General features: G+C 43.9%; 2 protein-coding genes across 6 annotated transcripts in view; both read left to right on the top strand.

The window, feature by feature from the left end:
• The first annotated feature begins 623 nt into the window (after window positions 1-623).
• PRR14L (proline rich 14-like) lies at window positions 624-24,278 on the top strand. Of its 4 annotated transcripts, XM_014542547.1 has the most exons (9): window positions 641-1,360; window positions 7,906-7,978; window positions 8,536-8,592; window positions 8,851-13,708; window positions 14,730-14,801; window positions 15,632-15,803; window positions 16,351-16,457; window positions 19,188-19,259; window positions 19,903-24,278. In XM_014542547.1, exons 1-9 carry the CDS (start codon window positions 914-916, stop codon window positions 20,177-20,179), a joined length of 6,135 nt encoding a protein of 2,044 aa, XP_014398033.1. In that variant the 5' UTR covers window positions 641-913; the 3' UTR covers window positions 20,180-24,278. The 4 variants fall into 4 exon arrangements, with proteins under 4 accessions (XP_005869841.1, XP_014398033.1, XP_014398034.1 ...); XM_014542548.1 differs by having other exon boundaries at window positions 641-1,000; window positions 8,536-13,708; XM_014542549.1 differs by lacking the exons at window positions 641-1,360; window positions 7,906-7,978 and having other exon boundaries at window positions 8,567-8,648.
• A 1,035-nt stretch (window positions 24,279-25,313) lies between these two features.
• The window catches only part of PISD (phosphatidylserine decarboxylase), a 21,622-nt gene continuing 20,568 nt past the window's right edge, over window positions 25,314-26,367 (top strand). Inside the window, exon 1 of one of the 2 annotated variants that reach the window (XM_014542552.1) lies at window positions 25,314-25,335. The gene's annotated coding sequence lies outside the window, so the exon portion shown is untranslated. The remainder of the gene's footprint in view (window positions 25,336-26,367) is intronic. The other variant, XM_005869783.2, reaches the window with a different exon arrangement.

Below are 26,367 nucleotides of genomic sequence, written 5' to 3'. Positions count from 1 at the left end.
TGAAGGCACTTAGAAAATCTCAAGATGCTGAATAAAGGTCAGGAAGGAACCTGCAAAAGACCTGGTTTAGTAGTGTCTCGTGCCAGCCTGGGTAGGTACAGCTCAAGTGTTTGGTAAGCAGTGAAGGAACGGAATTCCATTTTCTCTATATCTTCTTTGAGAAAGTACAGGGTGTCCCCAAAAATGTATATACACTTAACAGCTGATAGCTCAATTGATGTTTCTTTCTTTTCATATTTAATCCATTGGGGTTAATAATTATTCAAAGCTGTGTACATTTTTGGGGACACCCTGTATCTTAATAAAGAAAAGCCAGTGATTCATATTCTTCAGAGTCCTTCGGTATATGTTCATTCAGCAATTATTTACTGAGTACCTACTCTGTGTCAAGTACCTATTCCAAGCAGTGGGGATATAGCAGTGAACAAAATGAGCAAAGTTCATGCCTTTAAAACAAAGTAGAAAACTTTTGATCCTTTTTTAAAATATATTTTTTATTGATTTCAGAGAGGGAAGCAGAGGGAGAGAGAGATAGAAACATCAATGATGAGAATCATTGATTGGCTGCCTCCTGCACGCCCACAACAAGGCATGTTCCCTGACCGGGAATCAAACCAGGACTGCCTGGTTCATAAGGTCGATGCTCAACCACCGAGACACACCAACCAGGCCTGTTTTGATCTTTTAATTTACATCATTTGTTTTCCACAAAGTCAGTCTATTAAAGACAATTTTTTTAATGCCAGATAATGCCGGCATTTGAGTTAGAATTTATTGTCCTTATTTTTGCCAGGTTGAGCTGAGACAGCTTTCTTCAACCCTGCAAAGTTTTAAACTTTTATCCCTTCCTTTGATTTGTGTCAGGGTGAACCGTTTGATGTAAGACTTGACTCCATAATCTACATCTGCCCTAATGCTGTCATCCGGAATAGAGACTCAGCCAGTTCCACTTGATTCCTCCATGTCTGCCGTGGTACAGGAATTATACTCGGAACTCCCAGTAAGTGTCTCCAAAGAGCTTCATGCTGACCCTGAGCCAAGTGTGATTCCAGATGTAAAACCTGGAGCCTCAAGCTCTCTTATAAGTCAGAGTAGGACAGTGCCCTTGGAGCTGCAGAGGACTCACGCAGGAAGTTGTGAAGAAACCTCTGAGACCGCGGATCATGGGGGAGAGCCTGGGCGGTGTGGGCTGGTGGACTCCACAGCAGGAGGCTCTGTGGCTTCTGGGATCTTGGATAGGGAAGAGAAAACCGAGAGCATGGAGCTACAGGTCTTCAGAGATCGAGGGGACCAGGTGGAAATTGTAAGAGACCCCTGTCAACATTCCACAGCCTCTGAAGAAAAGATCAGCCCAAGTCAGGTAAGAGATGAGATGTTGATTCAGATGAGTTGAATATGAATGACAGCTTTCCAGAGTCACACTTCACAGGATAAAGTGTAGGTGCTGACAGGTAGCTTATGATTTATTCTTGAAACATTTCCAAAATGTTGATTTTGGTGTTAACTTTTTTGGATGATCTTTTAAGATATTAGACCCTTGCAGAGAGGAAGTGCTTATTTAATGAAAAAGTGTCACTTCTTTGAAGCAGCTATTGTATATGAAATAGTGAGTCTTTTTGTGATAGTCATGGTATTTCTGTATCTGATGTTAAGAAATTATGTGTACTTGTCCCTTAAGTTAGGGTAGTATCCTGATTAGGGATAGCGTTGTGGAGTAAGATGTCACAGAGATATCTTTGAGGGAGGCTGTTGCCTCCCGCACGTGCCCTAGGTACATGCCCTTGATGGGAATCGAACCTGGGACCCTTCAGTCCACAGTAGGTGCTGACAGGTAGCTTATGATTTATTCTTGAAACATTTCCAAAATGTTGATTTTGGTGTTAACTTTTTTGGATGATCTTTTAAGATATTAGACCCTTGCAGAGAGGAAGTGCTTATTTAATGAAAAAGTGTCACTTCTTTGAAGCAGCTATTGTATATGAAATAGTGAGTCTTTTTGTGATAGTCATGGTATTTCTGTATCTGATGTTAAGAAATTATGTGTACTTGTCCCTTAAGTTAGGGTAGTATCCTGATTAGGGATAGCGTTGTGGAGTAAGATGTCACAGAGATATCTTTGAGGGAGGCTGTTGCCTCCCGCACGTGCCCTAGGTACATGCCCTTGATGGGAATCGAACCTGGGACCCTTCAGTCCACAGGCCGACGCTCTATCCACTGAGCCAAATTGGCCAGGGACTCTATTCCTTTTTAAAACCATCTCTTTTTTCCCTTCCAACTCCACCATAGGTAAATACAGTGGAACCTCGGTTCTCGAACTTAATTTGTTCCAGAAGTCTGTTTGAGAAGTGATTTGTTCAAAAACCGAATCATTTTTTCCCATTAAAAAGAACATAAATTGAATTAATCCGTTCCAGACCCCCAAAAGATTCCCTGTTTTAACCTTTCACAATTTCCTGTGATTGTTGTCTTGTGAGCACTTTCACCCCTTCGTAGCATCAGCACTCTTGGTAGCCTCTTTATGTTTTAAAATTGTGCTAATCATTGGTTTTGCCATGCCATACTCGGTAGCCAGATCAGACACGGTCTACATACTTTGCAATTATTTCTTTTTTAAGCTCTATCACAACTTTCCTTTTCACTTTGCTCCTATCACTAACTTTCTTAGGACCCATGGTGACTTATTGTACATATTTAATAATAATAAGCAACAACAAAAGCAAAAAACCCCACAAAATATTCACAGCACAATTTCCTGAGATGCTAACAACATGAGGTTTAGCAGTAACCTGACTCATATTCATGCATTCACTCCTTTGTTTGTTGCCTGACAAGCGTGTGACTGAGCATACAGGTATCAGCATGAACGGGTTGTCAGGTTGAGAACCGAAGTTTTGTTCTACAACTAAGACATTTTTTCTGTGAAAAACTTGGTCAAGAACCGAATTGTTTGAGATGGGAGACATCCGAGAACTGAGGTTTGACTATACTATAATTAATAGTAATAAACGTAAGATTTTGTACTTGATTTCATAAATTGAACTCACAAGTGAAAAAAAGCAGTATTTTTTGGAGAAACAGAAGACCTACAGGTTTTAGCTGGTCACTTAGAATTAACTTTGTGGTATGGCTGCCAAGGAAAGCCAGTTTGCTCTTAATATACATGAACAGAAATGTGTTCCCTGGGCTGAGGTGGTGCTCTGTTGTCTTCTGGCTAGCCTGTAGCTAGAGTATCATACTCACAGGGAGTCCCTTCTCCCCCGCAGCACTCAGATGAGCTCAAGATGCCCCTAGGTTTGAGAGAGTGTGGGGGGAGAGGGGAAGCAAGAATGTGTCAGTGTTGGCGTTCCTGGCCAAAGAGGATCCTTCCTGTCCCCTCCTCATGCTGAGCCTGGTGTCATATGTGGCAGGAATATAGAAAACCAGGAATGTATTCCTGGATAAAAATTCACACTAATGTCACAACTTGACAACACACCATTGGAGACCGAGTTGCTGGGCGTGTCTGCCTATGAAAGGGAAAAATCAAGAGAAGTGAGAGGAGCCTCAGGAATTTGGGAGCTGCGAAGGAGAAGTGATTCTGTTGGGCACCGTTAGGCTCAGTGGGAGACCTGGCAGTGATGTCTCCTAGTCATTCTCAGGTCATAGGACCCTTTGGAAATCTAAATGAATGCTGCAGACCTCTCAGAAAATAACATTTCAGAAGGTTTGCAGAGCTCTGACATCCGTGGACCTTGAGATAAGACCTCTTGCTAGAATGGCAAAACACCACAAACATAGTCAAAGACACTGACAGATTGAGAGAATGTATTTTCAACATATATCGCAGATAAAGGATTTATGTCTCTAATATATAAATGAAAGACCCAATAGATAGAGGAAAGACTTGGATAATTCACTGTGTGTGTGTGTGTGTATTATACTTAAACACATGAAGAGACGGTCAAACCCACTCATAATTAGAGACATGTGATTCCACTTTTTACCTGCGAGAATAGTGAAAACGAAAAATTATGACAACGTATCTGGTTGGCAAGGCTGTGAAGAAAAAGATATTCTCCCACATTGCCAGGGGGAATGCATAGTGATGTAACCGTTCACAAGGAGGCTTTGATTGCCCCTAACAAAACTACATATGCCCTGCCCTGCTGACCTAGCATTGTTCTTTCTATGTATCTACTTGAAGACACACCTTCAACAATGTAAAAATGTGTATCCACAAGGTTATTCTTTGAAGCATTATTTATTATTGAAAAATGTTGGTAGCATATGCCTGGGTTGAATATGTTGTAATAGCTTTGGGTCCAGGATACAAGACTTTAGTCATACTCAGTACAGACACAGAAAAAGTTCTGAATTGTCTGTTAGCTATAATACAAAGGCTCTTTGAAAGTACCTGGACAGGGGACATCAAGTAAGGAAACACAATGGTTGTTGATCACTTGTAGCATGTTGTGCTGTTGGAAAACTTGTTTTTTAATGGCATATGTTTAAGAGACTTAACATTGTACAATTTTTATGACTTTACTTAAATGAAAGGCTATTGGACTAGCTGCCCATTAAGCTTACCTATTTCTCACCCTAAGAGTCTGTGATTCTAAGGGAAATTTGCAGTGGTGAGAAAGTGCTTACTATTTGATGAAAAGGAAATCGTTGGAATGAATTCATTGTCACCAAAGGTGAAGAAATCTGAACTTTGCACTCTCAGAGTACAATTGGTGGCCATAAGCTGTTCTCCGGGTCTGCCAGGGCACTGTTGTCCCCACAGTGATGGCTGGCTCACAGTTCTTATCTCATACTAGAGGCCCGATGCATGAAAATCGTGCAAGAGTAGGCCTTCCTTCCCCCGGCTGCCAGCACCGGCTTCCCTCTGACACCCGGGACCCGGGCTTCCCTCAAAGCCCCTGGACGTCTGGTCTAATTAGCATATTATGCTCTTATTATTATAGATTATTGAAAGTGTGTGGCAAAGAAGTGACCAAAGCATTGGTGCCATACTGCTGAAGCTTAAGACAGGACTCCCTCCTAAGTATTTTAGCAGTTCTCTTAGAAAACTTATTGTGGGGGAATGCTATTAAATGTCTTACCCAACTAACATGACCGGTGTCTTATGTAAAGTCACCAGTTGTTTCTCTGAATTGAGATAGGTGGAGGAAAATTCCTTTTTATTAAGCTCTGTTAAGATGACTTATAGTTGCTGTTGTTCAGCTGTTCCTTTCTAAATATGCAAACATAGGAAAGTGAGGGATCCATCTAGAAATACAGAAGTTTCTTTATTTTCAGTGTACTTTGCTATGAACATGATCCTGGCTATTTCCGCAAATGTCATGAAGTAGGAAATATCTCATTTGCTCCATGTTGTGGACCCATAATTGCACAGTTCAGTGTAGAGGCAGTCCCATCCGAAGATGGGGGCCATCATCACTGCCCTTCTGCTGCCCTTCCATCTGCCTCTGCTTCCAGCTCAGGAAGCTCGGGGTTGGAGGAGCTCAGCAGGGTCTGGGCTAATGGCTCAGCAATACATCAGGCCCTGAGGAGCTTCGGACTGCCCTGCTTATACAGCTGACAGCCTGATGTATAGTCATTTCTCCCCTTAAGTGTTTGTGTGTTTTTCCTGCTCTAAACTGGTCTCATGGGAATGAATAAGATAATTGTATCCCGCCCCCCCCCTCCCCGAACATACAGCCAGTTTTTAATGGGAAATAAGATTACAGACGAACAGTATAAGAATGGTTTTTAAGACCCTCCTAAAATCTGCCAAAACTTTGGAGAAGTCCCAGAAGCTGCGTTTTATTCCAAAGCAGCGGTCAGGGAGAGGGTGTGTTGGATGGGCAAGGCAAAGAATTTGTTTACTGTCAATTTAAAAAACAAGTTGCACTACTACGTGATGTTTCTTATGTCCAATAGTTGATAGAATGCTGCAAACTATAGCACTTATTTCACTTGAGGTTGAAAGAGGGATCCATGGGAACTTTATCTTAAAAATCTATTCATTTAAGACAGATTTTGCAGGCAATGTTAGTATAGTAATGATCAGATGTCAGTATCTAACAAAATCTAGATGGTAGAAAGAAATGTTTAGAATTCTACCTCCTGAAAGTTAGAACATTGATAAAATATTGTAGGAAACATCGATTGGTTGCCTCCCATACACACCCTGACCTACCAGGGATCAAACCCGCACCCTTGGTATGTGCCCTGACCAGGAATCGAACCTGTCACCTTTCTGTGTATGGGGCAACTCTCCAACCAACTGTCCCACACCGGACAGGGCTGATTCTCAAACTCCCCTCCCCCTCCACTTAAACTTTTAACCACTAGTTTGAACATCCAGGATGATGTTGGAGATAATACGTGCTTGAGATAATTATTACTGTGATTATTGCCAAATGGTAATTTTTCTATTCTCATCCTTCTATGGTAAGTAAGAGCTTTCTCTGCTCCCCATTTACAAATAATGTCAGTCTGGCATCATGCTATAATTCATACTTTTTGCAAACATGGTAATGTTACACATAAGTTATCTGGAAGGTATTTGTTTTTAAGTTCATGGTCTGCAAAAGTATACCACACTGAAGCTTATGTAGAAAATGAAAGAATAGACCTGCTTTATATATGTCAGTCCATGCTAATCCCATCTCTCAATTTCAATGATGTTTTATTGCTGCCCGTGCTCACCTGTACTTGCCATTGCTCATTTGTTTTGTCTTCTCCCCTTTATGGGTTCTGTTTCCACCACAGAGCTTAAAGCCAAATGGCTGTGTGTGTGTGTGTGTGTGTGTGTGAGAGAGAGTGTGTGTGTGTGTGTTTAAGATTTTTTAATTGATTTTTAGAGAGAGGGGAAGAGAGTGGCTGCCTCTTGTCTGACCCTCCTGGGCATCGAGCCCACAACGCCAGCCTGTGCCCTCACCCAGAATCAAACCAGCAACCTATAGGTACATGGAACAGCACCCAACCAACTCCACCACACCGGCCAGCACCCAAATGGCTTTTACCTGGTATTTTTTGTAAGGGTTTTAAAGTGTTACATAAATTATCAAAAGTTGTAATAATGATTTCACTGCCTGTAGATTTAGGTGAACACTATATTGATAGTCTGTGTTTACCAGTTAAATCACTGTGAAAAGTAAATATTTTTTTATTCTTAGGGCAGGGAAAAAGAAATGACCCAGAAGGAGTTGAGTGTGAGCAGCTGTCTTTGGTCTATCAGTGTCTCCCAGCTGGTCAGTCTAATACAACCTTAACCTTATGGGGCTCCAAGCCATTTGCTGCACGCCGTGCACATTCTGCCACTGCCCTTCCCAATTTTCTGAATTCCTTCAGGAGGAAACTGGTTGTTATTGGTGGTGTTTCCCCTTATCCTCTCCCCCCATGTGAAGGGGGATGAAAGAAAAAAATAGCCCTTCTACGAAGTTTTGGAAGAAACTTTGGAAAGAAAATTGAGTATGTATTTCGAATGGTTAGGGACTGAGATACAGTACATCAAACTTCCTGATATATTTTTTAATGAAATTAAGATTACATTGCAACAATTTGTTTCTTGATTCAGAAGGTATTTATAGGGCTTTGGATGGATCTTCAGGCCAACATTTTAAACCACTATTGTCCCGATCTTGGGAAAGTTGGCTTTTCCAGGTCAAATAGAGAAGTGGAAGTTTTTTTGTTTTTTGTTTTTTTAATTTTGTTTTATTGCTTAAAGTATTACAAAGAGTATTATATATGTCTCTTTTTCTCCCTTGAGAAGTGGAAGTTTTTATTGATTATACTTATTTAAATTTGAGGTTTCCTTCAGTTCCCAATCTTTGTGACTACTAGTGAATTTCCAGAGTCATAAAGAATTCTCATTCATGAGCTCAAGTATTCAACAGAGCTCTGAGTCCTCCCTGACCGCTGATCTTCTTCCTGCAGGAGGACCTCCGGATGCCGTCGCATGAAGAACTGTTATGCATGGACCTCCCTGAGGATTGTCTGAGCATCAAAGGTATTTACTTATCACAAATCTTCATACTGGAAATATTCATGAAATTGCAAATTTTTTAGAAAGTGGAGAGCATACTAAACCCCCATGTACCTCACTCAGTTTCGGTGATTACCAGCTAATGACCAGTCTTGTAGCTATTGTTCCAGGTATTTCGGCTGAGGTAACTGATCAGTGACTTCTTTAGTATTTAATTATTTAAGTAGTAAGAAGGTAGCCATCTAATAATATAAGCTGTTATATTGTGAGTCTGCTTTGTTAATGTTTTAGAATGGAAGCTGCTTAAGACTCTGAATTAGGCATGTCTTTGTGTTGTAGTCCTTGGTCCTGCTAAGTAAGTACATTTTAAGTAACACTAATTACCTGTTCCAGTCAGGTACACTTTTGGCCTCTGTCATACTCTGCAGAGAAGAACAAAACCAATGATACTGTGCACTGACTTTGCAATTCTTCTTCTGAGTTAGGCATTTTTGTTGTTTGTTGCATGATTACTTTGCTCTGCCTTCATGAATTTATTTTTTATGATTACATGCTGATTTGGATTTATTTCTTTTGTGCAGAAGGAAATGTACAAATTACAACTGAAACTCTGTTAAAATCTACTGAACAAGTACAAGGTATGAAGGTCAATGAGACTCAGACAGATAATAATGATGGACACAAGAATGGCAATGTGAGTAAAGATCTCTCGGCTGGGCGCAGCGATTCCCCAGAAGTAGACAAAATCATGACCAGTGGTGAGGTTTCAGAAACCAGCACATTCGTTTCCCTAGAGCCTTTAAACTCTGTGAACCCTGGATTAACAGAAGCAACTCCTAAAGAAAAAGTATGTGAAGAATTAAAAACTTGTTCTTCTTCGTTGTCATTATTACCAGGGAACAGTGCCATTTGCAAAGTGGACAATGGGAAGGAAGAGTTGTGTAAGTTAAGCCTTGTCTGTGAAGCAGATGACAATCACCACCAGATTGTTGGCCACCATAATGAAAAACACGGTTCTGCACATGGCCGCCCCAGACCCATGAAAAATGTAGTTGTAGAACCCTTAGGAAAAAATTCTGAAGTTTCCTGTTTCAAATCAAGTTTATCTGGTCCAGAATCCAGAACAGCATCCTTAGAAAAATGTAGTTTTGCAGGTGATGGCTTGCTAAAGAGATCTGCTGAAAAGACAGAGAATTCCTGTTTTGATGGTGACGCTCAAAGCAAGAACTTGGCTTCTAGAGAAGAAAATGAAGAACAGTGTGTGAACTTCAGGTCTGAAAGAGGGGAATTCTTTCTTGTTAATGCCAAGCAACCAGAAGAGGATGCTGGTGGTCCTTGTTCTGGAGAAAAAAAGACTGTTGCCTCCCCAGAAGAAAATGTCCACGATAACTATTGCATTCAAGGCAGTATCCACACCGACAGCTCCAGTTCTCTAATGCCCAAGTCTTTTCCCGAAGCCACGGAAGTCACGTTTAAAAAAAAAGATTTGAATATCACTTCAGACATACAAGTTAGCTTAACAGACCCTGAGGGCCATAGAGAAACTTTTAGTAATATAAGCCATCCAGGCAGACACTCTGAAGAAAGCAGTTTTTCCTCCTCGATACAGACCGAAGAGCCAGAACAGACAACCACTATCGAGCCTGGTATGTTAAGTGAAAAGATTTACAGTAAAGACCCTAACTCCTTAGTCAGCACCCAGAGAAATCTGGAAGGTGACACCCAGTTAAAGGAAGCATCCTATAGTGACTTTATGATTGAAAAAAAAACCCTTGTGAGTTTAATGCCAGAGGACCAGATAAGTCTTATAAATGAGGAATCAAAACCCAAGAAAGATGCTGCTCAGCTATTACCATCTCTAGAATTTGGTTGCAGACCTGAGTCAGAAAAATCTGTACAGATCTCACAGGACAATATTCCACATTTAGATGAACAGAGCATTGCCTGTGAGTTGAATGAACTTCCCTCTACTGATGAACTGGTTCTAGACAAAATAGAAAGTGAATGTGTTTTAAATCAAGTGTCCCTTAATTCTCAAGATCATGCGACATTGTCAACTGACAAAGAGTTGCCTTTAGCACTAAGCGAGGATTCCCAACAGAGCCATCACCCTCCATTAGAGGATGGAGCCAGTGTCCTTACTGATATCCAAACCATCCCCATGAAGACAAAAATGAAAGATATCTCTCCACCAGGTGACAAAACCTGTGGTGCCTCGTCAAACAATTTCACCTTAAATATCAAACCAGGAAGCCTACAAAGAAAAAACGAAATGGCTGATTCAGGAACAGAAGACCTACATTCCAGACTTCTCTCATGTAAGAAAGAAGTAGCAGTCTTGTCTCCAGAGGTCTCTATCATGGATTGTCAGAGTGTTCAACCTCAGCATCTCTCTAGCTGCCATTGTGTAGGGGAAAATGCACCAGGAGAGAGCACGTGTTCTGCGTGTGCTGCTCATGAGTCTAGAAGAATCATCCTGGAAGGTGAAAACTCATTGATGATCAACCATGAAAATGCATTTCAGCACAGCGATCACTACTCCCCAGGAAGAGAAGACTCCGTGGAAAGAAGCACCCATAAAGTGAGTTGTACATCAGAGGGAAGTGAACTTAATGGAAGAGAAACGAAGGGCAGCCTTCCAGGAGATAAGATCAGAAACGAAAGGACAGTAGGTATGTTAAATAGTGAAGCTTCCAACAAAACCATTCACGGCACCAATCACATCCAACCCAGTGAGGAAGGGCTAGAATTAAAGGAACAGGATATACCCAAAGAGACTGTGTTTTATAAATATAACAACTCTGATTGTGCCACACAAGAGCTAAACCAATCTATAAACATTCCAAATCCTGAAAAACGATTGGAGCTGTCTCCTGCTAAGTGCTCCAGTTTTAAAAACATGAATCAAGCAGTTAAAACTCTTGATCAGAAGACAGATGAAGTCCTTGACTACCGGAGTAACCCAGACAGACCAGATGAGTATAGAAGTGAAGATAAACCAGCTAAGGGGACACTAGGTAATGACCAGAGACAGACCATCACAGAGCCTAACACAGGGGAAAGCTGTAACCAGAAGAATCTGCCATTCATTTCAGGCAATAAGAACTCATTGTCTGGTGGTAGTCGGAAGAAAGGCTATTTGAAAGGAGGCTTTGAAAGGATTTCTAGTTGTGATAAGTCCACAGCTGGTATGGTAGACATCGCCTGCACAAACTGTAATAAGCCTAGAGAAGGCATGCTGGACACACTTGGTGGTGTGCGGCAAGGTGGACTGGCATTAATTGAAACCTCAAGGAGTGCCCTGTCTCAGAGAGGAGACTTGAATGCTGCATTTACAGAACAAATTGACCAGGATTCAGAATTCTCAGATGCTACTTCCTCTGCAGCAGAATCTCTTGAAATAAAAAAATCATGTGAAGAGAAAGTTTGCAGATCGTTAAACGATAGTGAAATGGAAGTGCATCCAGACCCTTGTGCCAATGAGATAGAGTCTATTGCAGATCATGAACCAAATACAAGAATATTGGATGGAGTAAATGTGTCTTTAAATCATAGTCATCATGAACAGCAAGTTAAAGAAGCATCTCTGAGAGAAACACAAGAAATGGTTGAAAAATCAAGACTAGAAATACATTCTGAGTTTGACAAGGAAAATATCTTTGGAATTTCCTCAGAAGAGTTGGTGTCTAGAAGACACCAAGATGAGAACTCGGTTCTCCCAGAGAGCCTGAAATCCATTGAGATAATGCCGTTGTGTCTATCTGCTCAAGAAGCATCAGAAGCTAATGTTAAAAGTGAAGAAACTGACATGAAAAAATTTTTTAAACCAAAAGATGGTGAAATCCTTTGTGAAAATGTAGAGGATTGCACAGTCCTGCCTGAGATGAAGGAAGAAGTACCAAGGAATAGGAGTAATCCCGGCAAAGGAAACAGCATTGACATCAGTATGAAAATTTTGCCTTTGATGATGAAAACAGAAACTAAAGTGAAAGGGGAAGAAGCCAAAGAAGATCAGAGGGGACCACTAGATCACTTACCTGTTGGGGAGGAATCTGACGAGAGGATTAGCAGAGAAGATGGTCATGGTGATGACAGAAGTGAGATTTCTCAGACACACTGTAAATCCCTGAGGATGTATGGTGACGTTGAAGAACAACAAAGCCAGAGGGATTTGGACTCCATGTTGCAGAAGGCAGAGGAGTATGAACATCAAAAAGAAGCACATACACTATTGGAACAATGTACATCATCTAATATGTTGTCAGATGAAGTGCAAAATCAGAACCAACCTAAGGATTACAAATGTGAGTACACCAGGATGAAAGAAGTCACCCCAGCACAGCTGGCCCAGGGTAACATTACCGCACGGCTTCAGAAGTTGAAAGACCCAAAGGAGGAAAAATTACGTCATCCATTAAAAAAGGACATTGAGTTGTGCATAGGTCCTTGCCTTCATAGTGCCCCCCAGAAATCCCAAGACCCCAGCTCTGCTAGGTGTTACGAAATACACGGTGCCTTTGGGAACACTTCCCATCAGAAAGAAGTGCTTCCCTTGAAGAAGCAGCCGCATCGAGCATGTAAGAAAGTTCCCTGTCAGGAGCAAGTCAACATGGGAAGGAAAATAAGTAAAATCAGGAATTCTGCCTTTTTAAAGAATTCCTCTGAAACCATCCCCACAAAAGCACACAGACTTCTCAGCTCACCTGCTATGTCTGCACCCACACGACTGGAACCCGAAACAGTACCTAGCGGGAGCCTAGTTAGGCACATACCAAAGCAGAAGGCTACTCCGTGCCATCTCTTAAGGAGCCTGAACGTCAGGAAGCCCACCAAAGAATCAGCCTTACTCAGCAAGCTATCCGTCCTTGCCTCCAGGCTGGCCCCAGCCTCAAAGACCCACAAACTAAGGTATCGGCGGTGTTCTTCTGAACTCCTTCCAGTGGCTAAAAGCTACAAGCGGCTCAGATGTAAAAAGCTCCTGGATGGATTTTCAGACACTATGATGCAGCTGAATCCATATTTGACAGCTAGTGGATGGGATAGGAGGCCTAACAATAAACCCTTGACACTTTATCCACTCGAAGCCATCAAAATGAGCTTCATAGATTTGAGCAACAAGATGCCATTGCTGCTGTTCGGTTCTGGAATCTTCCCCATATCCTTTCACGTGAAATCAGGCTCCGAGCGCATGCCTGAGTCCCCACGGACTTTTCCTGAGCACTGTGCTCCGGCGAGGCTTGCCTTAGGGGAGGCCACCCCTTGTCCTTCTCAACCTCCCAAGTGGACCTTTTCCTTCTTCTTGTCCCACGGTTGCCCTGGGCTGGCCACATTCAGGGAAGACACTGGCCTCCATGCTCAGGCACATTCCCAGGCTCCTCCACAGCCTCCAGCTCCTCTCCAAGACTACGGAGGCACCGCCATAGTCCAGACCAGAACAGGCTGCTCTGTCCTTGGCCTTCACACTCTCCTAGCACTTTGTTCCCCGGGATGTTACCGAATCTGGACAAAAAAACGGAGCTTCTCCAGTCACATGCCTACCATGCAGAGGCTCTTCATGACTCAGTTTACACAGGGCTTGAGGGGGTTAAGGTCTCCAGCCTCCATAGCAGACAAGATCTTCTGTTCTCTGCCCTATTCGGTGGGCCGAGTGCTCTCCGTTTGGAGCCAGCATGGGCCTTCTGCCTGCCCCTTCGAAACCTCTGCTCTGCATTCCACTCATGGCAAGCGACCGCCAACTCTGGACATCACAAGCAGGTAAACTGTCCCCTGTTCTTTGTAAGTGTTCCGTCTTTGCTGCCTGCCATCAGGGAGAGGGAGGGCCACTGCTGGATATGCAGGGCTATTGGGAGCTGTGTCTGCATTCTGTTTATACCTTGCCCAGTCTCTGCTGAGAAAATGGGGCAGTAATTTAAATGCAGACCCCTCTAATTTCCTGCCGAATCCTTTATTTGGTGCCATTCTTTGTTCTGTTCCATTCATTCTGCAAACCATCAAATCTTTTGAATGTCTTTTCTCCTCTTGTCCCTACTCTGAACAGAACAACATGACAAGTTAAGTAGTGACAAATAATGGCTTGTCACTATAACTTGTTCACAAAGTATTATATAGCCAGCACCTAATTCAGAGTTTGGTGTGTAAAGAAAGGATACGAAGAAATACTTTTTTAACAAGTTAATTACATAGGCGTCACCAAATCTGGTTTGTGAACCTTTGCATTTCTTTCTGGAACAGAAAGGCTTCAAAGATTGGCATTTACATACTATAGTTGCAGAATTTATAGAATTTTACGTGAACTTGGAAGAGAGTTCTTGTGGTTTGACCACTAGGAAAATAATTTCACCAGTATCATTTTACCTTCTAATTGAAAGTTAGAGAAGAAAAAGAATTGAGAGTTATATCCCTAAAGATCTGCTTTAGATGTAATAGATACATCCTCCTGTTTGTAACCCTTTGAGTAAATAGAGACTTTAAACATGTTTTATGTTGCCCGAATGATTCTTTCCCCCTCCTTTCTCTTACTGCCCTCTGCTTATTGCTACCTTCTTTCCATCTAAGTGAGAAAATCATCTCCCTGTCCGCCGGCCTCCATTCCAGTGATGAGCACATAAATGAAATGCTCCCAACTGGGAGATTGTCATCTTTCTGAGTGACTGACATTTCTTATCTTCCTGGGGCTCTAATTGACCATCATGTGCTAAATGCATAATGACATCAAAACGTTTTCTGTTGTTCCGCTGCCCTAACCTATTGCTCATGTACTTTTGTTTCGCTTCAGCCACACCATGTTACCATATGTGCCTCTTCCAGGCATGGAAGCTGCTTACAACACCAGTGGCAGTCAGATGAGGTAAGTCCAATGGTGCTGGCGCGTGAGGACTTGCAGAGTGAGTGAGTGTGCGTGTGTGTGCGTGTGTGTGCGTGTGTGTGTGAGAGAGAGAGAGACTATGATAGCGGATGGTGTGGATCAGGCCTGGTGCGATTCTGAGCTTTTGTTTTTCTTCTAAACCAGAGTGAATCTTAGATTCAAATGTGTTTTATTATAAGTAAGAACTAAGAATATGTAATTGTGTGTGCGTGTGTGTGTGTGAGAGAGAGAGAGAGAGAGAGAGAGAGAGAGAGAGAGAATATGATAGCGGATGGTGTGGACCAGGCCTGGTGCGATTCTGAGCTTTTGTTTTTCTTCTAAACCAGATTGAATCTTAGATTCAAATGTATTTTATTATAAGTAAGAACTAAGAATATGTAATCAATACCAAATAAGGGGGGGAAATCAAAATCACTTAGCCAGCTCATTATACTGTAAGTTCCCTCTCAAGCTATTTTTGGTCATTTAGCCCAACTTCAGTGCCTGGATGGGATTGATCTCATCTGCCTACATTTCATTTGTTTCGTTCACTAAATGTCTTCTCCCTTCCAAAAAATCTGTTTCTTTTTACATTTTTCCTTATTCATTACTTTTTCCTTATTTTATCGCTCCATACCAATGAAATGGATTGACCGCATTCTTGTAAATTTTTATATACGCAGACACAGGCTGTGTCCAGATGTGACTAGAGATCAGGTTGAAATGTCATTGCTGGCAAAAGGCTTCAACCTAGTCTGGGGGTTAAGTTGAATGTGCTGAGGTAGAAAGTGAGTCCAATCCTTTCTCTTGTGTTTTTCTCTCGGTGCTGCTAGGCTAGAGCCTCCATTCCCTGCCCTGGTACCAAAGTCGTGCTTGGTAACAGACTCGGCTGTCGGCAAGCTCCTGCTGTCAGCCTCTGAGTTCCCGGTTCCTGGATTAGATGAACTGGATGGTGTGACAGCAGCGCGCCCCCGTCCACAGAGCAGCTCTCCAGAGCAGAAAGAGGTGAGTGTGAAGTGCTCTGGGGTCAGGTGGCAGAGGCACTGGAGATGGCCATCGATGACGACAGATCACGTGATAGGTACACATGGGCCCTGACTGCCTTTACTTGCCACCTTTAGCTTCAGCTGAGTCCTGGAGAGTACCAAGAGGAGGTTTTTTGTTTGTCCACTACAGGCTACCCTGGATCTCTTCATCTACATTGTTTTCTGGATCTTTTTTTCTTAATGACAGAATTTAACAATGTTTAGAGAATTAGACCACAGTGCTGCTTCATGCATTCAAAGAGGATGAGTGAATGACGGCATTTTTCAGTTTTGCAATATCTGCTGTATCCAACAGATAATGATAGGGTTCTCTTTTAATAATATAAAATAGGGTAGTTGCTGAAAACACTGGTGGCAGGAGTAGCAGGGGAAGCTTTGTCATAAACTACTTATTAGAGTCATCTGTAAACGGAGGATGTGATATCTTGAGGGTAAAAAAAGGGACTTTATATTTTTTAAAACATCTTACAACTTGACGTATCTTTCTTTTTAACCCTTAAAAATAGGCTGAGCCAGAGAAGAGGCCAAAGAAAGTCTCACAGATTCGCATCCGGAAAACCATTCCTAAGCCAGACCCTAATCTTACCCCCATGGGCCTCCCTCGCCCCAAAAGGTGAGCTCTTTCCCTAATACACATAGCTTCACTCTTTTGGAAAATCGTTTGGCATAATACAATGACCTTTTAGTGATCTACTAGTCTACTCTTGAGCTATTTTACTCCTAAGGTTGACCCAAGAATATCCGTTGGCAGTGTGGCCCAGAGACTTATGTGCAGAGGTATCTCACCACACTCCTAATCATCTGCATTGAGCTCACCATTGAGCTCACCATGCACCCTTTGGGTGCATACTCTGTTTGCCCTTCAGTGGTGCTGGGAGGAAAACACTGTTGTGTAGGTAAGTGTGCTGAGCTTCCTGGGTTAGGAACCTGGTAGGCCATAGTGCCAGTCATGACACAGGTGGTTTCGGTCTCACACAGGTCTTACCCGACCCCACAGCTCAAGCTCACAATATTCTGTGCACAAAACTGGGAAGGGGCCTAAATGTAATGAAGGAAAGAAGTAAATTTTTTTTTAATATATTTTATTGATTTTTTTACAGAGAGGAAGAGAGAGGGATAGAGAGTTAGAAACATCGATGAGAGAGAAACATTGATCAGCCGCCTCCTGAACACCCCCTACTGGGGATGTGCACGCAACCAAGGTACATGCCCTTGACCGGAATCGAACCTGGGACCCTTGAGTCCGCAGGCCGACGCTCTATCCACTGAGCCAAACTGGTCAGGGCAAATTTTTTAAATTTTTTTCCGAAAATACCAGATCCATGTTATGGTCTACTTATAGCCTTAAAAGATTTTGTTTCTAAAGATTTATTATTTTTATTTTTAAACTGGACCAACACATGTCATAAACCATTTGGTCATTTTATTTATTTATTTTTTTTGTTAATCCTCACCCAAGGGTATTTTTCCATTGATTTTTAGGGAGAGTGGGAGAAGGAAAGACAGAGAGAAACATCGATGTGAGAGAAACACATCAATCAGTTGCCTCCTGCGTGAGGCCCGACCAGGGCTCGGGCTGTGGAGGAACCTACAACTGAGGTACATGACTCTGACCAGAATTGAACCCGGGACCCTTCGGTCCACAGGCCAACACTCCATCCACTGAGCCAAACTGGCTAGGGCTCTAAATATTTATTTTTTTATGACAGAGACCATTGCTAATCCTATAAAGTGAAGAGGGGAGAAAAAACAGATTCCAAATTATGTATTTAGCCTGAATCCAATTTTATGTGTTACACGGACACATTATGACAATTGAAACATTTTTTAAAAGACCTCCAGAGCTCTATTTTCATGTAGTGGATCTCACTCCTTCATTTCTCATTGGCAAATAGAAGCCTAACATGGTCCCTGAAGTCACCCCAGGTAAGTTATTTAATAACCTTCCTGAGCTTCTAGAAACTTTTCTGTAAAATGTGAGTAAGAATTCCCAACACTCAAGGTTGCTGTAAAGTCCAATAGAGATTCCAAAAAAAATGTACTGTAGCTATTATACTGGTTTACACAACACATAAGCAATTAATCGTTAATTATTACTATGATCATGATTCATGTTTTACTTTTCCCATGTGGTTTTCATCTTACTGTATTTTTATCTTATAGTTCTATTATTGATCATTACTAGAATAAAATAGGATTCAGAATTGGATGTATTCTACCTTGTAGATAAAAGTTCTGAAAACCAGCCTGGCTGGCATGACTCAGTGGTTGAGCTTCGACCCCTGAACTAGGAGGTCACGGTTCAATTTCTGATAAGGGCACATGCCTGGGTTTTGGACCGATCCCCAGTGTGGGACGGGCAGGAGGCAACTGATGATTCTCTGTCATCATTGATTTTTCTATTTCTCTCTCCCTCTCCCTTCCATTCTGAAGTCAATAAAAAATATATATATTTTTAAAAATTTCTGAAAAGCAGTTCTGGCTGGGTAGCTCAGTTGGTTTAGAGCATCCTCTGATAATACCAAGGTTGCAGGTTTGAGCCTGGTAAAGAACAGTAAATCTATCTCAATCTGTCAGTGTTTTTCAGTGGCTATCAATAGCACAAAAAGGGTGAAAACAGGGGTCATGTCCCTTGTGATGGAAGCATACAGCACCATCTAAAAGTCTTCCTAGTCAAACACACCTTAATCTGATTATGCCTCTATATTTAATTGCCTGTCTATAGGAAACATCTATAGTATTCCCATATGTTTAGGTCAAAGAAGCATGTTAAATGACACCATGTAGATGGAATGAAGTAAAAAAATCTTGACTGGGGAATCCAGATTACCTGATTTCTTCAACAAATAAATTACAAAATAAAAAAGGAGACAAAATAGAGCACTAATAACATAAATTGGGACAGTACTGATCTGATTTAGATAGAAGTTCCAGGGTCCTTGTGCTGTTGGGAGAAGGCTAAAAATATTGATGCACTTTAGTTTCTAAGTTCAATATATTCATAAAAGTCTTGCCAACCACTAAAAGAATAGAAGAGTGTATGATTCCCAAGCCAGGAGATGGGCTGCAAGGGAGACAGCAGCAAGTGCGGTGGGGGCGGGAGAAGAAAAAGAAGCAGTAAGTTAAGAAAATAGTTATGAATTCAGCTGTATCATTCCCAATAAGTATAAATGAGCTAAATTTCATAACATTGAAGAATGGCAGCCTGGGGGGAAAATCCAGTATATGTTCACATGAAACGCATCTAAAACATACTACAGAAAGGTCGAAAGTAAATTAATGGACAGAGTTAGGAAGCTAATCTTATCTCTTGTAAGAGACAAACATTTTGTTCTCGTTTCAGGTTAAAGAAAAAGGAGTTCAGTTTGGAAGAAATATATACCAACAAGAATTATAAGTCTCCTCCTGCAAACAGGTAGGTACACATGAGTAGGCAGTAATACATGGGGAGGGCTTCTGAGATGATTGATGTAAATCTCAGTTCTTCCCATGTCAGGTCTTGGAAATTACTAGAATTGTTGCTTTTAGTTCCCAGCATTTGAATTGGGGTCGGTGGTGGGATGGGAAAGAAATGTATATTGGGTTAGTTAATACAGAAAATGTAGTCTCCTTTTAGTTTGTACTGGAGTTTTTACTGAATATGCTGGCTGTCTTTTGGACTAATAATCACTGATATTGCATATGATTCCGAACACAGAAAAGGTTTTACTTGACTGCCTTTGGGTCTAAATTCAGTTCAAGTCATTGGACTGTATTCCCATCCCCCCAAAAGTAAATATCTGAGGTAATGAGTGTGTTAACCCCAATGGGTGAATCCTTTACTAGTGTGCAGTTATATCAAATCACAGTATTATGCTTTTAAATATCTTACAATTGTAGTTGTCAGTTATACCTTGATAAAGTTGAAAACACACACACACACACGTAAAAAAAAAAAGATACTGGCCAGAGGAAATAGTTGCCTACGGAGTTGGTGCAAACAGCTCTCAGCCCCTGTTGACTAGAAGTGTGGCCCTATGAGTTGGTGTGTTGGTGATTGTTTTGTGTTCCACTCTTAGGTGCTTAGAGACCATCTTTGAGGAACCTAAGGAACGAAATGGTACGCTAATCTCCATCAGCCAACAGAAGAGGAAGCGAGTTCTCGAGTTTCAGGATTTTACTGTCCCAAGAAAGAGGAGAGCTCGTGGGAAGGTCAAGGTGACAGGCAGCTTCACCAGAGCCCAGAAGGCAGCCCTGCAGAGTCGAGAGCTGGATGCCCTTTTGATACAGAAACTAATGGAACTGGAGACCTTCTTTGCCAAGGAAGAGGAAGAGGCGCCATCACCTGGGTGTTGAGAAGCAGTTTGGTTGGGGCGTCTCAATGTTAGATTTCCCAGGCCTCCTGGGGAGAGGTTGCATCAGTTTGCCCAGTGCCCAAACCACTCAAATTGCAACCCATGGATTTTTACTGCTTCAAGGTGCAGCCTCTTTAGAAACTGGTGGCGGAGGGCCCTCTACTTCTACTGCTGAGTCTAGAACCTCAGGAAAGCTCCCTTCCTCCTGGAAGTGGTCCTGAGTGACATCGGGCCGCCGCCTCCCACACTCTGCCATCCACAGAGGAAGGCGCAGCGCACCTTCAACAACACTAGATTCCAAGGACTCCAGCACTGGCACGGCCCTGTGAAAGCTCCACGCTGTTTACAGTGGTGCTAGACCAAGATTGCTCACAGATGTTGCCTAGGGAGGGGGCCTGGCGTCCTCGCCTGAGTGGCCTCACAGCTCATTTCGGTAGCTGAGGAACGATGAGCCTGTGGTGTTTTCTAATCCTTTGAGTCCGTCTGCCCAGAACCTGGGGTATATGTGTGTGTGTATGTGTGTGTGCGTGTGTGTGTGTGTGTGTGTGTGTGTGTGTGTGTGTGTGTGTGTCTTTTTCCCTTCATTTTTTTCCTCCCCTCTGTGACTGTGGGTCACTAGTGCCAGAGGGGCCATCCAGGCCCCATTCAAAGTAAGTTGCACTTTTTAACGTTGTGGTGTTATTTTCATTTGTTTTATTCCTTTTTTTTAAATTGCTGCATGTTCAGAGCCTTTAAATGTGATTTTAAAACAATTTTTTAAGACATTGAGGAGAAAGATAATACATGTCTGCTGAATAGATGGTAGATGTTTGACCCAGTGTATCTGCATGGTCTGGGACAGTGGAGAGACACTTTTCCATCCACGTGTTTCAGCAATCCCTTCCCCATCTCTCTCTCTGCAATTCATTAGAGGGAGTACTTTTTTCATCTGGGTTCTCATTCTTGCGTGCTAAGTAGATGTATTGATTTTAATGACGGAAGTAAGAGCAGGTTTCTCTCCCAATCATTTTTAAAGTGTGATGGTTGGGTGTGGTCTTTTAATGGATTTTATCTGAAGTGTTGGAATGTAACAAAGTTGGGTACAACAGTATAGGCGGTGGTAGAGGCCGACCAGCGTGTTTGCAGCTGTCGGAGCAGCCGGCCCTGAGAGTGGGGAGGGGCCGCCACGGTTCAAGCTCAGTGGTGTGTTCTTGCGGTGGGATCACGAAATCCCACGGCCGGCCGGCCCCTCTGAGGACACCTCTTTGTTCTCTGGGCTCCTGTGTCGAACCTACTGGAAATGTAGAATGCCCGTGCTTGCTGAGCTGCTTCTGTGCCCACAGGAGTCTGGGCAGAAGGATGCTGTGTGGGTTAGCAGTCCCAGAGGTTTCATTCCTTTCCCACTAATCCCTGTGTGCCCGCACCCTGCTTCCCCTGCCCTGCGTCCCTTGTGTTTTTTTTCCTTCTCTCTCTCTCTCTCTCTCTCTCTCTCTCTCTCTCTCTCTCAACAAGAGTTCAGAGAATTACATTCCTTGGCTGGTGAATGGAGTACTAGACGCAGCTTCAGGACACTGGTCACCTCTCCCTGTCCTCCTCAAAGCCTGCAGAAGCCGCTGCCCATGGGAACTGTCCCAGCGCCTCGCACTTGCAGCCAGGCTGCTAGAGGAGAGAGAGAGGTGCCGCCCTGGGATGTGTCTCCTAGGTTTCTTTTGTTCCCCATTTGTCAGTGGGGAGACGGGTGGGGTGGGAGGTCTCTATGTGCCTTTCCTTTGCAGGTTGACAGTCTGTGCCACACTGGAGCAGTGAGACGGACATGAGCCGGAAAAAACCAAGTGCACCTCTGTCTTGGGCCCGTCTCAGACAGCGCCTAGTAAGTCCCTTACACACCTGGGAGTCCCCGAGGCTTCTCAGGCCAAGGCCAGATAGCGTTAGGAGGAGCCGGGCTTCCCGCCGGCTCTGAGTGAGTGAGTCCGTTCTGCCCTTGCACATCCACTTGGCCTAGAGCCCTAGACTGTATGGACACGACCGGTGTTCACCTCGGTACTTCTCCCTTCCTGGGACAGGGCCCCTAATGCCTCTGTCTTCTTGCTTTAGGAGGGGGTGAGTGATGCTGTGTGCCCTTGTCCAAACGTGTTTAGGGAAGTACTGCTGGATGAGCTTGCAAGCTCCCAGTGAGTCCACAGAGCCCTGTTTGCCAGCACCCGTGCGGTGTAGCCGAGTCAGCGATGTGGTAGCCACGCATCCTGCAGGCTGAAGTTGAGATGGGCACACTGTGGTATCATCAACTTTACAATTACGACTTCAAGTTTGCCCGTTAGCGGCAGGGCATTTTATGGGCCAGCAGCAGTGATTTGGGACATTGGTGTCTGGGAAGGGAGAATTGGAGGAAATGGAGACCTAGGTTCCTTCCTCGTCCTGGGAATGTCCGAGAGAAGCTGCTCTGAGGCCAACCTGTCTACCCCTGAAGTTCTCGGCATGCCCTCTGGTTAGGGCCTTTCCCCGCCGCAAAGTTAAGAATGGGTCCCCACTGCGAACTTGCCGTTGCTTGCCTAACGTCGCTAGAAGGGTTCTAGCCATGCTCAGGCACACGTGTCTTACCTCTGTCCTCCCCATTGGCTAGCAAGCGGCAGCGCTGTCGGTGGTCCTCGGAGCCTGTGGGACACGCCAATGATTAGGGATGTGAGTCAGCTGCTGGCACACGGCCTGCCCCGAGCGTCTGGTTCTGGTGGGCCCTGGTACAATTCCTAAGTTTGGGGACTCCCTTCCGAAGTGGCAGGGAGTTCTAGTTAACCATAACTTACTCTACTCCGGTGTAGTGTCATTAATGTGGGAAAGAGGAGAAATCTCAGGTCCAGTTGGGGTTTCACCCATCAGTTTTTCACCGAGACTTTGAACTATGGGTTTTCTCGTCTGAGTTTACAGCTGTATTTGCTTTCCCACCCACCTTCCCCATCTCTGTTCCTTTGGCCTCCTTTCCAGCTTCATTTCTTCATACCTCATCACCTTTTAAACCAGATTATGTCCACTTTTTCTTACTGACCTTGCTCTGAGAGCTACAGCTGAGGGAGGTACAGTGGAAAGACATGTAGCGTTTGCCTTATTGGAGCCTGAAAAGCTCAGAAACTCATGCTGTGAATCCCAAAGCTCTGCGCTCCTCCAAGAGCTGTGAAATCATGACACTTTGTCACATTTTTTTTGCCTGAAAGAGCCTTGAGTGGGTGCCAGAGCCAACCTGAGGTCAATTCCAGATCCCATTCTCCAGGCACGACCCCCCGTCCCCCACGGCTCCGTCCCTGCCCGCCAGGCCAGGAGCTGCACCAAGGATGCAGGGCTGGGGCGGGTCCTCGAGCTTTGGGCAGCCTCGTGGCACACGGAGCCCGCGGTCGTCTCCAGGCCAGAATGCCACCTCACAGTCCCATGTGCATCAGCGTCCGCAAGAGACCAACTTTCGGCCGTGGTCCTTTTCTCCCGCTCCCGGGGTGGGAGGGTGGATGCAGTTGGTGCTTTTAAAATTCTCCTGTTTTGTTTCTGTAAGCTTTTCCCCTGGTATCATGGAAAGGACCTCCTCATCACCACCTTGTGGGTGGCTGTATCCAAAGTCTAAATAATTGGCCAGATAATGTGGAGCAACCTTTCCTGAACTCATGGGAGGGAAGGGCTCCTGCCCCACAACTGAACTTCTTACGTAAAAGGCTGGCTGGGGAGGAAGGCTCCGTTTTATCACAATCAAATGTAATGGTCTCCAACCACAGATGGAGCAGCAAAGGCTATTCGGCGGTAAAGTGAGGGCCCCCGAGTAGTCCACCATCCAGCACAGCATAGTCCGATCTGATGCTTGTTCGTTGTGTGTCTTCACGAGTCCCTCTCTGGTGCTGAATTGGATTTGAATTTTGGTGAGAGGCCTCCGCATCTCCTTGGGCTGGGCTGGCCAGTAAGTAGCTGCCTGCCGTGTTTATATATTACCACGATCAATAGTTCAGTGAGATTTTGTACATTTTTTGGTAACATTGGCATACATGATGCCCCTGCAGCTCCTGTTCTGTTTGGTAGTTTGTGCCTCTCAAATTCCCACTGTTATGTGTGTTAATTTATGAAAATAAAGAATTTTTGAAACCTTTCAAGTAACTCTCCAGGCTGTTATTTTATTCTTATGGCTTGGCATTAATAAGTTAAAATTCTGCCTGTAATGTCATGAGGCTGGTTTTTTTAAAATAGACATCACAGCCAAACCGGTTTGGCTCAGTGGATAGAGCGTCGGCCTGTGGACTGAAGGGTCCCAGGTTCGATTCCGGTCAAGGGCATGTACCTTGGTTGCGGGCACATCCCCAGTAGGGGGCGTGCAGGAGGCAGCTGATCGATCTCTCTCATCGATGTTTCTAACTCTCTGTCCCTCTCCCTTCATCTCTATAAAAAATCAATAAAATATTTTTTAAAAAAATTAAAATAGACATCACCAAGTTATCATCAGAACAGGTATCATACCTTCCAAAGCGGCCACCAGGTCCTGAGGACTGTCCTGTCTCAGGACGTGTGGCACTCCGCCTTCACGAGCCTTCTTTGCTACCATGAAGCTTTTCTTCCTTCCCTTCTCTTTGTGTCCTTTTTTTGTTGTTAATTCTCATCTGAGAATATTGTTTCCATTGATTTTTTAAAATTGATTTTAGGAAGAGAGAGAAACATCAGTGATGAGAAAGAATCATTGATGGACTGCCTCCTGCACGCGCTCTACTGGGGATCGAACCCACAACCCGGGCATGTGCCCTTGCACTTGTTCGGTTTCACCATTACTTGAGGAGTATTCTACACTTTTCCTCTGTTTAGAAGGCAGAGGCTAGTTACCAATTAAGGTGGTGTTATTCCTTTAACATCTTCCATCTCAGAATCTTAGCATTGGTAGGTCCTCCTGAGAATAAGAGGACTAGTCCAAACTGTTTTAAGAATTCTCTCAACTCCTGGACATGGACAACAGTGTGTGACTGTGGGGGTTGATAACAGGGCATAGAGGGGATAAATGGTGATGGGAAAAATTAAATTAAAAAATGATGGGTCTTAAAAAAAGAAAAGGTCTCTGGTGTCCTGCCCTCTGCTAATATGGAGACCTCGTTTCTGCAGTTCCTTCTGGGACTTCTCTTGAGAAGTGTTCTAGAAAATTCTTCAAGCAACTTCCAGGGGTCATAGGTGAGTTTTTCATATCCTCAAATTCCAGTGTCTTCTCCCTCCTCACTGACAGTTGATAACTTTGCATTTCACTGAGATAGAACCTATTTGAATAGAACTTGAGCACGGAACCTTTGCAGTTACTTGAACAGACTATTGTTAAATATAATTTTTAACCAATTTTTTTAAATGGAGAAAAGGGTCCATTAAGGCAAACAAAGGGGCCACAAACGCAGTAATGCAGCTCAGCCCCCACCATTCAGTTTGCAAAATCACAGGGATTGCATGCTGGTTCTTAAATATTAGGCTAATTCTGCCCCCTAGTGGCAGTAGGGACATTTCCGAAGAAAGCAATGCCCAGGAGCTGTTGGTCATTCATCATGGCAAAAAGGGCAAATCCAGCCTGGCCTGGGTGGCTCCGTGGTTGAGCATCCACCTGTGAACCAGGAGGTCACTTTTCGATTCCCGGTCAGGGCACCTGCCTGGGTTGCAGGCTCGATCCCCAGTGATTCTCTCTCATCATTGATGTTTCTCTCCGTCTCCATTCCTCTCTGAAATATATTAAAAGAAAGAAAAAGGGCAAATCCAGCAGGAAGATATAACAATCTCGAATTCTCATAAACATTAAAATATGTTAAATAAAAGTTGTCATAACTAAAAACACATAGCTACACATGGAGGTATGACCATCTCTGCCTCCACTGGCCACGCTGCTCCCCGGCCGGGTTTAGGACAGCGGGAGCGAGCACCTCCCACACCTGCCCTACCCGGCTGGTGGGGCGGGGAGGCCTGGGGGAGGGGCTCAGTCGACTCCGCCCACAACCCCTCCGCGTTCCTCATTGGCTCCGTGAGCTCGAGACTCGTGACGCCACATGCGTGCGCCGCTCGTGCGGAAGGGGGCGTGGCCCAGTGGGAAGGAGGAGGCAAGATGGCGGCTTCCGTGGGGCAGCGGTGCCTGAGGTTGCTGCGTGAGGTCGCGCCCTGGCGGAGCAGGTACCCTGTTTGGAGGGGGGCGGCCTGGGCCCAGCCGGGGTCGGGAGGGAGGAGTCGTGT

Source organism: Myotis brandtii, unplaced genomic scaffold (genome assembly GCF_000412655.1).
Source record: "Myotis brandtii unplaced genomic scaffold, ASM41265v1 scaffold303, whole genome shotgun sequence".
NCBI classification, from domain to species: domain Eukaryota; kingdom Metazoa; phylum Chordata; class Mammalia; order Chiroptera; family Vespertilionidae; genus Myotis; species Myotis brandtii.
Note: the sequence above shows the minus strand (reverse complement) of the source record. Positions and strands in the feature narration are given on the sequence as shown.

What these genes read in the sequence shown, in the direction of transcription:
- PRR14L (XM_014542547.1), top strand. Translation starts at nt 914, where the DNA reads ATGCTGTCATCCGGAATAGAGACTCAGCCAGTTCCACTTGATTCCTCC. An exon ending in GGATTGTCTGAGCATCAAAG is followed by an intron (nt 7,979 to 8,535) that starts GTATTTACTTAT and finishes TCTTTTGTGCAG; the next exon opens with AAGGAAATGTACAAATTACA. An exon ending in ACTCTGGACATCACAAGCAG is followed by an intron (nt 13,709 to 14,729) that starts GTAAACTGTCCC and finishes GTTTCGCTTCAG; the next exon opens with CCACACCATGTTACCATATG.